The sequence below is a fragment of the Anoplopoma fimbria genome, chromosome 9 (assembly GCF_027596085.1).
Source record: "Anoplopoma fimbria isolate UVic2021 breed Golden Eagle Sablefish chromosome 9, Afim_UVic_2022, whole genome shotgun sequence".
Lineage (NCBI taxonomy): Eukaryota > Metazoa > Chordata > Actinopteri > Perciformes > Anoplopomatidae > Anoplopoma > Anoplopoma fimbria.
The window spans coordinates 648,162-661,679 of NC_072457.1; the positions used below are offsets into that span (position 1 = coordinate 648,162).

At 41.8% G+C, this 13,518-nt stretch overlaps 1 protein-coding gene across 1 annotated transcript; it reads left to right on the forward strand.

Annotated features, from left to right (window-relative positions):
* The first annotated feature begins 4,266 nt into the window (after nt 1-4,266).
* On the forward strand, nt 4,267-12,099 carry LOC129095272 (beta-1,3-galactosyltransferase 2-like). The gene is made up of 4 exons (XM_054603653.1): nt 4,267-4,323; nt 8,339-8,594; nt 10,523-10,956; nt 11,043-12,099. The coding sequence occupies exons 2-4, from the start codon at nt 8,431-8,433 to the stop codon at nt 11,885-11,887; spliced, it is 1,443 nt and encodes a 480-aa protein (XP_054459628.1). The 5' UTR covers nt 4,267-4,323; nt 8,339-8,430; the 3' UTR covers nt 11,888-12,099.
* Nucleotides 12,100-13,518: the final 1,419 nt, after the last annotated feature.

Here is a 13,518-nt window from a genome sequence, read left to right on the forward strand (position 1 = left end):
TTTCTTGAGCAGCAATACAAGAAGTTCTAAAATCTTTAAAACACAATCCTCTCGCCCGACCTCCAGAGAGGATCCGCCCGCCTCGAGACACCCTCGCCCTGGCCGACCCCCAGAGAGGCCCCGTCGGCCTGGTCGTCCTCCTGTTCGCCCCCCCCAGAGGGGTTCTGCCCGTCCACCTTGCCTCAGCCTTCGAGGATTCTCACTCTGCGGCCTCGGAGGAGTTCTAGGGTTAGGTTAGGGTCAAACAGACCATTTAGAGTCAAACAGACCATAAAGCAGGATATGCTTTAGGGAAAATTGCGGCAAAATTGCTGAACTCAAGGCTTCGAAACATCCACAAACCAGTGAATGACGTCATGATGACTATGTTCACTTCTTATATTCGGTCTGTGATGTAAACACGGGCGATCAGATAGCCTGGCTCCGTCCAAACGTAACTAAACTAAAGCCGCGTTTTGAGGGGAAACTGAATGTGTTGCATTGGACCAAAGTTCTTGTTGCACCAAACCGGCTATAAATAATGAAGACCTGTGGGAGCAGATTACTAGGAGAGTCACTTCCTGTGTCAATTATCACGTGTTCGTGACTAGACATAGTGGTTTCCTTCTGGCGAACGATCTTCCAGCATGTGACTTCCTGTCATGGAGCAGTAGTCTCATGTAAAAACCACAACCATTTCAAAACTGCTGATTACAAGACAGAAGCTTGTGAACATATTTTGATTTGGTACAAATGTAGCATGTAGTATTCTGATATTCTGATCTGGTACTGATTCGGAAATATATCTCCTTTGTGCATCGGACCAGTCTGCCTGGCCCATGTATCCCACAATGCAACAGTCTACTGCCACAACAACCATGGCCAAAAACAGCAAGCTGTTAGGGATTCAGTAGCAAAGGACCCACTAGCAGACACAGCTCTTGGTTCAGAGTAGATTTAATTTAGTTCTCAAGCAACAATCCAAAGGGCAAAAACAGTCTCGTAGTCAATAGGCAGCAGAGGTCAAAAAACCCAAAAAGTCAGAACAGAGTCGAAGGCAAAGGTATCCAAAACACAGAATCCAAACAGGGCAGGTCAAAACCAGGCAAAGGTCAAAAATCACAGGCAGACAGAATATAACAAGATTTAGGGAACGCTGGAAAGGCTCAGGTATTAACTGGCACCATCTGGCAGAGACTCCAAGGCCGTTTCTCAATAAGTGAACTTCTCTGTACTTGTGTCCTCGTGAACGTGTGAAACGTCATCTAGCGGCCCAAGTACTGTTCCAATACACAAGTTCATCCAGCCAAGTACGGTCCAGATACCCGGATGTGTCCTCGCTCCGCCCATTATATCGGGATGCATCGGAGTAGACTTGTGTGGACTTTGGACAGCCAAGTATCCCAGAATGCATTTCACCAGCAAACAAGAGCCGACAGTAGCGGAGACGGCTCACAACTGTCAGTTATAACTGTCTAAATACTGCTGTTGTTGTGTAACGGAATTTAGTTTTAACATTTTTTTAAGCGAGAATGTAGTTGTTAAGACTTAAAATATGCGGTCGATTTATCAAGATAGAGCCTGTTTGAAAAAAGCGCCGACGTTTGTCGGAGATATGAGAGGACCAGAGAGGAGATATATATATATATATATAGGAGATAGATATGAGAGGACCAGAGAGGAGACCGGGCGGTGGTGCTCATGCAGCCCGCTGACAGCAGCCTGATCTCGGCTAGGCTCCTCCAGATGTGCCGCTGGCTCCGGTGTCTCTGTGGTTGTGGTTGCAGATGTAACACAAAACATATACATATTAATATTTTAATATTTTCTAAATGAAAATGAAAAAAGGCAGGGTTGTGTTTTATATCATATTTCGTTTTATTGTCAATATATATGACTGAAGATAACCGGAGTAGGCGGGACCGACGAGCTGAGTTGGTGACGTCGTGACGTTGGTGACGTCATCAAGTTCGCTGCTGTTCCAATTGCAAAATGACGTAATGACGTAATGATGTCATGACGTACTGCGTCCTCCCGTCCTCGGGAGTTTGTACTCCCGAGTCGAACTATCCAAGTATGAACTTGCAAGTTTGCAAGTCCATACTTGACCATACTTGGTATTGAGAAACGGCCAATGGCACACCGGACTTAAATACCCACAAACCAATCACCACAAACAGAAATCAGGTGTGCACACAAAATGGCGGGAAAACAAACAAAGACAGGGTGGAGTCAGGGCCACATGACTTTTCAAAACAAAAACAGAAAACACATGACAACACCACATGATCAAAGTGTAAACAAAAAGCACAAGTTGCTGGAAAAACAAGAACTCAAACAGCACGGTTACTAACACAAGCTGGATGACGAAGACCTGGGTAATTCTTATCTGAATTTTATACTTGGAAATCAAACTTGTTTTGTTTCATGCACCAACGTAGGAATGAACCACAGACTGGATATAAGAAGTGGACGTAGTCATCGTGACGTCATTCATTGGTTTGTTGACTGATGTTAAGAAGCGTCAAGTTTGGCGATTCAGTTGTCGCCATCTTGGATTAAGGCCGTCGCCATCTCGTTTTTTTTGCAACCAGTGAACAGGAAGTGACCATATATGGAGTGAGGAGGAGTGACGTAGAGACGCCGTATACGTCTCTGGTGTCGACCTGTCAATCAGTGTGTAGCCCCGCCCTAAAGCATCCCCTGCTTTATGGTCTGTTTGACTCTAAATGGAGCATCATTTACTAAATGAACATCATGCTGTATTGAAGAAGACTTGAAACTAGAGATTGAGACCATAAACTCATGTTTACAATGTTTACTGAGGGAATAAATCAAGAGAGAAGTAGAGTCATTTTCTCATAGACTTCTATACAACCAGAGGAGTCGCCCCCTGGTGGACAGCAGAGAGAATGCAGCTTTTGAGTTTGCCGCATGGTTTCTAGTCTTTATGCTAAGCTAACTGACTATAGCTTCATATTTAACGTACAGACGTATCGATCATCTCGTTTCCCTCTCAGCGAGAAACTTCAATTCCCAAAATGTCAAACTATTAATAAAAAACAATAAAATAATTCATTATAAGTTGACTTGTTTTTTCTTTCATAGCGTCTAGATCAGGGAAGGGACGGAGTTGCAATAAAACACACTCACAATAAGTTAATTATCGTGATAACTGGGACAAAAGTGACTCAGTTATGTAGAGAAGTTTAAAATATAGAAAACCTTTATTATGATTTTAATTATTTTGTTTTGCACTAAATTAAGATGTGCGTCCTATTCCTTTAAAACACTCATATTAAGATATCCAAGACGATATCTAGTCTCATATCATGGTATCATATCCTCACATCATTTACACCATAATAGTTTTTGCAAGACACAACACCTCGTGGGACGTTATTGATCCAACAGGACAGGTCATCTCATAAACAGACACTGTTACTGTTACTGTACGACGATTTACTCAAATACTCACAATGAATCATGAAATGGTTTTCCATAATCCATGACAGTCTCATTAGTTACATTACATTAGAGTCATGTAGCAGAGGCTTTCCTCCAAAGCGACTTACAGTCAGTAGTATGTTACATATCATTCACCCATTCACACACTGATGACAGGCTACCATCAAGGTGCCACCATCAGACTCTAACTAACATTCATCATCAGTCCACACCGATGGCCTTCAGGAGCAACTTGGGGTTAAGTGTCTTGCCCAAGGACACATCGACTGCCGAAGCCGGGTATCGAACCACCGACCCTCTGAATGGAGAACTACCTTGCTCTCCACTACGCCACAGCCTCACAGTTTACATAAGGGTTATTTACAAAAGACATTCCTCAATTGTTGGATAAGAGGATCAACATCAACATGAATGCATCTCCTCCCTGTTTAATTACCCCCCCACCACACACACACACACACACACACACACACACACACACACACACACACACACACACACACACACACACACACACACACACACACACATGAATCATGCAATAGTTCGGATGACAGTGTAGTTGTGGTGGAGGGATGAGCTGGATTTAATTTGAGGGAAAATTCCCAAAACAGTCAGTTTTTGTCCCCGTCAGAGTCTCCATGCTTCCCTTCCATAAAGCAAAGAATGGACAAAAAGGTGAAGTGACACAGCCAGCCTCCTCCTCCTCCTCCTCCTCCTCCTCCTCCTCCTCCTCCCTCCTCCTCCTCCTCCTCCTCCTCCTCCTCCTGTCACTCCACGGTGCGGGGGAGTCCTCTGTTAGTTCATGTGGACCATCGGGGAGGATTGAGGAGGCAGGGCAGCACTCATGGGGGAGCGAGGGGACCGGCTGCTGAGGTAAGAGCTCTACTCCTTCACCTGTCCCTCACATGACAGCTCACCTGTAGACCTGCAGCCTGGAGGAGAAGCTCAGTGACGACCCGTTTCTCTCCGTTTCCTCTGAGCAGAAGCAGCGGGATGGAGGGACACGGGTCACTGTAGACCCACAAGCTGTAGTTCAGCTCCAGCAGACAGCAGGGGAACTAAACTAAACTAAACTAAACTAAACTAAACTAAACTAAACTAAACTAAACTAAACAGGGATCACAGCTGAGAGAACGGTTGGTTTTAAAACAACCCGCTGCGTGTTTTACGCACGAAGGCGCACAGCAGGTAATAATCCAGCATCCCATAATATGTCTATATGTCTATATGTCTATATGTCTATATGTCTATGTGTCTATATGTCTATATGTCTATATGTCTATATGTCTACATGTCTATATATCTACATGTCTATATGTCTATATATCTATATATCTATATGTCTATATGTCTATATGTCTATATGTCTATATGTCTATATGTCTATATGTCTATATGTCTATATGTCTATATGTCTACATGTCTATATGTCTACATGTCTACATGTCTATATGTCTATATATCTATATGTCTACATGTCTATATGTCTATATGTCTACATGTCTACTATATGTCTACATGTCTATGTCTATGTCTATATGTCTATATGTCTATGTCTATGTCTATATGTCTATGTCTATGTCTATGTCTATGTCTATATATCTACATGTCTACATGTCTACATGTCTATATGTCTATATGTCTACATGTCTATATGTCTATATGTCTACATGTCTATATGTCTATATGTCTACATGTCTATATGTCTATATGTCTATATGTCTATATGTCTACATGTCTATATGTCTATATGTCTACATGTCTATATGTCTATATGTCTATATGTCTACATGTCTATATGTCTATATGTCTATATGTCTATATGTCTATATGTCTATATGTCTACATGTCTATATGTCTACATGTCTATATGTCTACATATCTATATGTCTATATGTCTACATGTCTATATGTCTATATGTCTATATGTCTATGTCTACATGTCTATATGTCTATATGTCTATATGTCTATATGTCTATATGTGTCTATATGTCTATATGTCTATATATCTACATGTCTATGTCTATATGTCTATATGTCTATATGTCTACATGTCTATATGTCTATATGTCTATATGTCTATATGTCTATATGTCTACATGTCTATATGTCTATATGTCTACATGTCTACATGTCTATATGTCTATATGTCTACATGTCTATATGTCTATATGTCTACATGTCTACATGTCTACATGTCTACATGTCTATATGTCTATATGTCTATATGTCTATATGTCTACATGTCTATATGTCTACATGTCTATGTCTACATGTCTACATGTCTATATATCTATATGTCTATATGTCTATATATCTATATATCTATATGTCTACATGTCTATGTCTATATGTCTATATGTCTACATGTCTACATGTCTATATGTCTACATATCTACATGTCTACATGTCTACATGTCTACATGTCTATGTCTATGTCTATATGTCTATATGTCTATATGTCTATATGTCTACATGTCTATATGTCTACATGTCTATATGTCTACATGTCTATATGTCTACATGTCTATGTCTATATGTCTACATGTCTATGTCTACATGTCTATATGTCTATATGTCTACATGTCTACATGTCTACATGTCTACATGTCTATATGTCTATATGTCTATATGTCTACATGTCTATATGTCTACATGTCTATATGTCTATATGTCTATATGTCTATATGTCTATATGTCTATATGTCTACATGTCTATATGTCTACATGTCTATATGTCTACATGTCTACATGTCTATATGTCTACATGTCTATATGTCTATATGTCTACATGTCTATATGTCTATATGTCTACATGTCTACATGTCTACATGTCTATATGTCTACATGTCTACATGTCTACATGTCTATATGTCTATATGTCTACATGTCTATATGTCTACATGTCTACATGTCTACATGTCTACATGTCTATATGTCTATATGTCTACATGTCTATATGTCTACATGTCTACATGTCTACATGTCTATATGTCTATATGTCTACATGTCTATATGTCTACATGTCTACATGTCTACATGTCTACATGTCTACATGTCTACATGTCTACATGTCTACACCTGCACTACTTCATATATCAACCTCTAAACATGAATCCGTCTGTCTGGTTTTTACTTCCCTTGTTCTGAACGAGTCCCATGAACTGGTCATTTGAGGGAACTGGACTTTAGCTGCCGTGTTGAGGTGGAAGACACACTGACTGAGACATATGAGTGCAACGGATCATCAACTCTGATCTGATAAACACAAAAGAACACTTTTAGATCTCTGATCGCGTTTTTCTTTGACTTGCTGCTGATACTAATAACTGATCATTGATGATTCATATTGTCATATTATTAAAATGATTAAAATGACTCCTGAATCGCAGAACCTGTTAAGCAACAAAACCACCACCATGAGATGAAGCAGGGACTTTCTGTTTCTCTTAGTCAATGACACATCACGAGGAACAATAGAGGAGCTTGTTGTGATGACTATTATTCCACACCCATCCATCCATTCATCATCCATTTCCTTCATTTCCTTCCGCTTATCCGGGTCGGGTCACATTATTCCACATGTTCTGCGTTTATATGCTGTGTTTAGTTCTGTGTTTGTAATGGTGACAAAGTCCACAGATGAATCTTTGCACCATGTTACCACGGTTATTATTTGGCGCACCCATGCAGAGGTGGGTGTTATCTTAATAATGGAGCATTTGTTTAACTGGGTTTGTAGACTTAGTGGCTCATATCTGAAACATTTGTATTTAATTAAATCACCTTCTATCGCTGCAGGAGGTCACACAGTGAATCATTGTAATATTTATATACATACATACATACATACATACATATTTATATATATATATATATATATATATATATATATATATATATATATATATATATATATATATATACATATATATCTATATATATATATATATATATATATATATATATATACATATATATATATATATACATATATATTAAACATATTTATACATCTGCAGTCTTATGAGCTGATGTCTGTGGTGAAGAATACCGTTTTTAAGCAGTTTTTAAACAAACAGTTTTTAAACAGTTTTTAAACAGTTTTTAAACAGTTTTTAAACAGTTTAAACACAGTTTTTAAACAAACAGTTTTAAAACAGTTTTAAAACAGTTTTTAAACAGTTTTTAAACAAACAGTTTTTAAACAAACCAGTTTTTCAACAGTTTTTAAACAGTTTTTAAACAGTTTTTAAGCAGTTTTAAACAGTTTAAACAGTTTTAAACAGTTTAAACAGTTTTTAAACAGTTTTTAAACAGTTTTTAAACAGTTTTTAAACAGTTTTTAAACAGTTTTTAAACACAGTTTTTAAACAGTTTTAAACAGTTTTTAAACAGTTTTTAAACACAGTTTTTAAACAGTTTTTAAACAGTTTTTAAACAGTTTTTAAACAGTTTTTAAACAGTTTTTAAACAGTTTTTAAACAGTTTTTAAACAGTTTTTAAACAGTTTTTAAACAGTTTTAAACAGTTTTTAAACAGTTTTTAAACAGTTTTAAAACAGTTTTTAAACAGTTTTTAAACACAGTTTTAAACAGTTTTAAACAGTTTTAAACAGTTTTTAAACAGTTTTAAACAGTTTTTAAACAGTTTTTAAACAGTTTTAAACAGTTTAAACAGTTTTTAAACAGTTTTTAAACAGTTTTTAAACAGTTTTAAACAGTTTTAAACAGTTTTTAAACAGTTTTTAAACAGTTTTTAAACAGTTTTAAACAGTTTTTAAACAGTTTTTAAACAGTTTTTAAACAGTGTTAAACACAGTGAGTGAACAGTTGTGAACACCTGAAGCTCGTCTGTCATGCTGATGACGTCATTAAACGTTTCCAGGTGATGAGCTCGCGCCTCCTCTCTCACGCGCTCCCTGTGACGTGTTTAACTCACCTGTCCTCGCTGCTCGTGGGCCGGTGCGCGTGACGGCCATGGAGCTCCACGAGGCCCCCGGGGAGCGCGCGGTCCTACCTGCTCGTGACCGCGCGGAGACACTCACCTGGCGGCGCGTCCTCGTGGCGGCTCTCCACCTCAGAAGCGCGCTCCCGACGGAGCTCTGCGTCCTGTGGGCCACGCGGGTCCCCGCGGCCCCTCAGTAAGCTACAGAGAGCAGCAGGTGTCTGTCTGTCAGGTGTCTGTCTGTCTGTCTGTCTGTCTGTCTGCAGGTGTCTGTCTGTCTGTCTGCAGGTGTCTGTCTGTCTGCAGGTGTCTGTCTGTCTGTAGGTGTCTGTCTGTCTGCAGGTGTCTGTCTGTCTGCAGGAGTCTGTCTGCAGGTGTCTGTCTGTCTGCAGGTGTCTGTCTGTCTGCAGGTGTCTGTCTGCAGGTGTCTGTCTGCAGGTGTCTGTCTGCAGGTGTCTGTCTGTCTGCAGGTGTCTGTCTGCAGGTGTCTGTCTGTCAGGTGTCTGTCTGTCTGCAGGTGTCTGTCTGTCTGCAGGTGTCTGTCTGTCTGCAGGTGTCTGTCTGTCAGGTGTCTGTCTGTCTGCAGGTGTCTGTCTGTCTGCAGGTGTCTGTCTGTCTGCAGGTGTCTGTCTGTCTGCAGGTGTCTGTCTGCAGGTGTCTGTCTGTCTGCAGGTGTCTGTCTGTCTGCAGGTGTCTGTCTGTCTGGGTGTCTGTCTGTCTGCAGGTGTCTGTCTGTCTGCAGGTGTCTGTCTGCAGGTGTGTCTGTCTGCAGGTGTCTGTCTGTCTGCAGGTGTCTGTCTGCAGGTGTGAGGGTGTGGTCCACCTGCTGGCTCAGGAGTCCTCATCCGGGCTCATCCTCAGTCCTCATGTAGACCAGAGGTCAAATACATGAATATAAATCAGGAGTCACTGAAAACACTGAGTGAGTAGTTTCACCATCAAGGAAATCAGAGGTTAGAGCAGAAAGCATCAAAAGAGCTGAAGCAGTTCTGTCACCGGGCAGGAGCTCACTTTAGCTGTGTAAATACGTCCTGTTTAAACATGCAGAAGTTGTCAAATATTGGTTTATGTTCATGTCCTCATGGAACACTGAAAGATTGATATGCAAATGTAAATTAAATATTAAATTGTGTCAAACAGAACAAGCAGATATGGTTTCAGTGCCAAGAGGTTAAAGCAACGCTGTGCTGTATTCCAGGGCATCATTTCTGTGAGACTCTTTTACAGACAAAGTCGAGATGAAATTCATTCTCCTCCGAGTCGTTAAAGCATCACTGACACCCTGACGGAGTTAAGTCAGAAGTGGAGGAAAGAATGTGTTCACCCAGAGCTTCACGATGCTCATCGTACAGAGAGCAGAGTGAACTATGTGCTTACATCATGTGGTAACAACGATAACAACGCTGCTGTATTTACACATATCTGACGTTATTTGAGTGTTGATGGAGCAGCTACAATGTTAGCGTAGCTTAGCACCAATCGAACCAAAGTCCATTCAGAAAACAAGCATTTTAAAAGGCGTATGCTCATCGTCTTGCAGCCAGACCTGATAAAGCATGAAATCAGAATTTTTACAAATTTGCATCATTATGTGGTTATTTCAGCATCTTTTTTTTTTTTTTATCAGTTTGTTGCAATTAAATCACAGCAGAAAGGGTATTTTGGGTTCATACAGATGTAGTAAACCAGCTGACGTACTGTTTGCTAGATGATGTTATGAATTCAGACAAGACGGCGATTTGTTTCCTTAGATATCTGGGATTTCCACAAACAGTACAAATCAGCAAAATTGGTTATTTCAGCCATGAGTGATGAATCGTCGTTTGCACGGCGGTGAAACCCCACATAACACGTTCAGAGGATCATCATCCCAATAATCGTCCATAAACCCCACTGAATTTATTCAAAGTATAAACTCCTTTTACCTGCAGACCTTAACCTGAGAATCATCATGTTTGTTTAGTTCTCTTCAGTTTCACAGTTACTCTGTGATATCTGCAAATTCCCCGCTGCGGGACTAATAAAGGATTATCTTATCTTATGTTTGTCTGTGGGACTCTGTCACAAACGCTCTACTTCCTGTTTCCCACCAATATTAACTCTGACCTTTTCTTGTCCTTTCAGTCATCAGAAGAAGCCTTTGCTGCTGTCCTGGTTCCTGTTCCTGCTCGCTCTGGTGCTCCTGGTCTCGTATTGCATCCTGTCCAGCAGATCTCTGTCCCAGTGGGAGACCACCCCCCTCCACGAGTCCTACCGCAGGGTCAATCCACCTCCTCGGTATCGTGTCCATCCAAATCACAGAGTCAAACAAACGGGAGTGTATGAAACCACTAAGAGCCCCTCTGTACCGCCGACCGTACCGCCGACCGTACCCTCTGTACCGCCGACCGTACCCTCTGTACCGCCGACCGTACCCTCTGTACCCTCTGTACCGCCGACCGTACCCTCTGTACCGCCGACCGTACCCCTCTGTACCGCCGACCGTACCCTCTGTACCGCCGACCGTACCCCCTGTACCGCCCGCCGACCGTACCCTCTGTACCGCCGACCGTACCCCTGTACCGTACCCTCTGTACCCCTCTGTACCGCCGACCGTACCCCCTGTACCGCCGTACCCCCTGTACCGTACCCCCCGCCGGCCGTGTACCTCCTACAGGGACTCAGTTCCATCAGGCCTACCCACGCAACTACCACTTCATCATGGACAACCAAGAGGTATGCAAGACCAAGAGTCCTTTCCTGGTCCTGATGGTTCCAGTAACACCAAAAAACGTGGCGGCTCGGGACGCCATCAGGCAGACGTGGGGCAATGAAAGCGTGGTTCAGGGCCAGAGGGTGCTGACTATGTTCATGCTGGGCCTCTCCAGAGGAGCTGATGTCCAGGAGAAGCTAAGACAGGAGAACCTCCAGCACCACGACTTGATCCAGAGCGACTTCATGGACACGTACCTCAATCTGACCATCAAAACCTTAGTGATCATGGACTGGCTGGCCACTCGCTGCCCGTCCGCCACGTACGCCATGAAGATCGACTCGGACATGTTCCTGAACATCGACAATTTAGTGGTCATGCTGCAGAAGCCGGGCCTTCCCAAGGTGAACTACCTGACGGGGATGCTGATGTGGAACAGGCCGGTCATCCGTTCAAAGGACTCCAAGTGGTTCGTCCCTCAGGAGATGTACCCGGGTCCCCTGTACCCCACCTACGCTCTGGGCATGGGCTATGTCTTCTCCAATGACCTCCCAGAGAAAGTTGTGGAGGCCTCCAAATCAATCAAAGCCTTTAACATAGAGGACGCTTATATCGGGTTGTGCATGAAGAAGCTGGGACTCACGCTGGCGTCTCCACCAAATCCCTCCCAGTTCAAGTCCTACAACACAAGATATAATCGCTGCGAGTACTCCAAGATCATCACCTACATTCTGGGGACTTCACAAGAGTTGGTGAAATACTGGAGGGACTTGAAGAAGCCTGGACCGCCTTGTTAGGACAATGATGGACTACAGATGAACAGGGGTCACAGAGTTCTACTGCACTGGTTTATGTTCTCATCCTTATTTTATAAATGAGGCATGAGAGGTCAACTGCACTATAGAAAAGATTAACAGAAGACTTTTTTTTGTATGTTTGTGTATTTAAAACTCCTTCATTGAAGTGCCCCAAAAATAAAGAGAATGTTTATCTGTGGAAATGTGAAGGAGTGGAATTAAAGGAGCCCTTCGGAGCTCATGACCGCTGATGGTGTGGTTAAGCAGTGCTTTGACGAGCAGCTGTGGGTTTGTGTGTATGTTGGTTGTACCTGCAGGTTTACAAAGGCAGAACATGAACGCTGCCACACCTGGACACGCATTACTGCTCACCACAGGGAGCAGCAGCAACCACCCTCTATTCAGTTTTATTTGTACAGCCAAGAACCACAAACCACACATCAGCCTCAGAGGGCTTTACACTTAGTCCAACATTGGACATTATCTGTCCTGTGAACCCTAAAAACCCTAAAAGTGTTTTATATGGTCCTGTTGTGTTCCCCTTATGCATTCATATCTGAACATCCAAATGTTGGTCAAAGTGTGTACGTTTAGCCTCAAAATGCAGTTTTACCAAACCCTTCTAAAAAAGGTTCACCCATGTGACCTGATCTGTATAAATATACATATTATAATCAGTTTGCAGAAGCAGAAAGGAGAACCAGCACAGAAGTGAAGCAGTGTGCGAGTTTGGATCCCATATTAGTACGATGGAGGCAGCGTGAAAACAAACCAGCAACTGGTGTGTTCTGCCTAAAAAGAGTGGATGGAGTCTGGTGTCCGTGAAGAGAACGTAGAAAACAGCTTCAGGTCCTGAAACAGAACGCTCATGAAGTCGACCTTTAAATGAAACATTTAAGAAGCCACACTATTGATAAAGAGAATGCACTTTTTTCACTAAATTGACTTTGAATTTGATGAGTTTGTATCTTTTTTTTAATCAGAACTAAATCCTCTGTGTTTGGAGAGAAGGTTTGTTCACTTGAATACTACATTAGAAGGTTTCCATCCATGAGGTTCTGGGCTCTTTAAGGATAGAGTCTATGGTGAGGGGCCGAGCTGGTAGTCAGGAGGAGTCAGGAGGGTTTTATTGAGCTTAACATTGAAATAAGTGATTTTTCAGTAACTGTGTCTCTGAAGGAGGAAACACAACAGTGACAGATGCACTCAATTCTGAAACCTTGGAGCTCATTTTCAACAAAAAGACTCCAGACTGCTGAACCTTAAAAACAAGTTCTTTGTTTCCTCTCTATCAGTTTCAAATCAACCAGTCAAGCAAACAAACTAACCACTTCTCCTTGACCTCCATGGAGACGTCACAAGGTCAAGGAGCGATGTGAAGGAGACTCAGGAGGAGACGACTGTGGTGCTCAGAGAATCTGACTGCACTGACACGAGGCTGCAGAGGTTTGTTTGTTTTAAAACAACTTTATTTATAACAGAGAGAATGAGAACAGTGACAAACCGTCTGCTGCACAAATCAAGTAAAGATCCTTTTACAAGTCAATTTTTTTCAATTCATCCACAAAGTACAATTTAACATCAGCTGCAATGAATTGTGGGTCAGAACTATCTCATTTCCTTTGCTAAAG

What these genes read in the sequence shown, in the direction of transcription:
- LOC129095272 (XM_054603653.1), top strand. Translation starts at nt 8,431, where the DNA reads ATGGAGCTCCACGAGGCCCCCGGGGAGCGCGCGGTCCTACCTGCTCGT. An exon ending in CGGGTCCCCGCGGCCCCTCA is followed by an intron (nt 8,595 to 10,522) that starts GTAAGCTACAGA and finishes TTGTCCTTTCAG; the next exon opens with TCATCAGAAGAAGCCTTTGC. An exon ending in GTACCGCCGACCGTACCCCT is followed by an intron (nt 10,957 to 11,042) that starts GTACCGTACCCT and finishes CCGCCGGCCGTG; the next exon opens with TACCTCCTACAGGGACTCAG.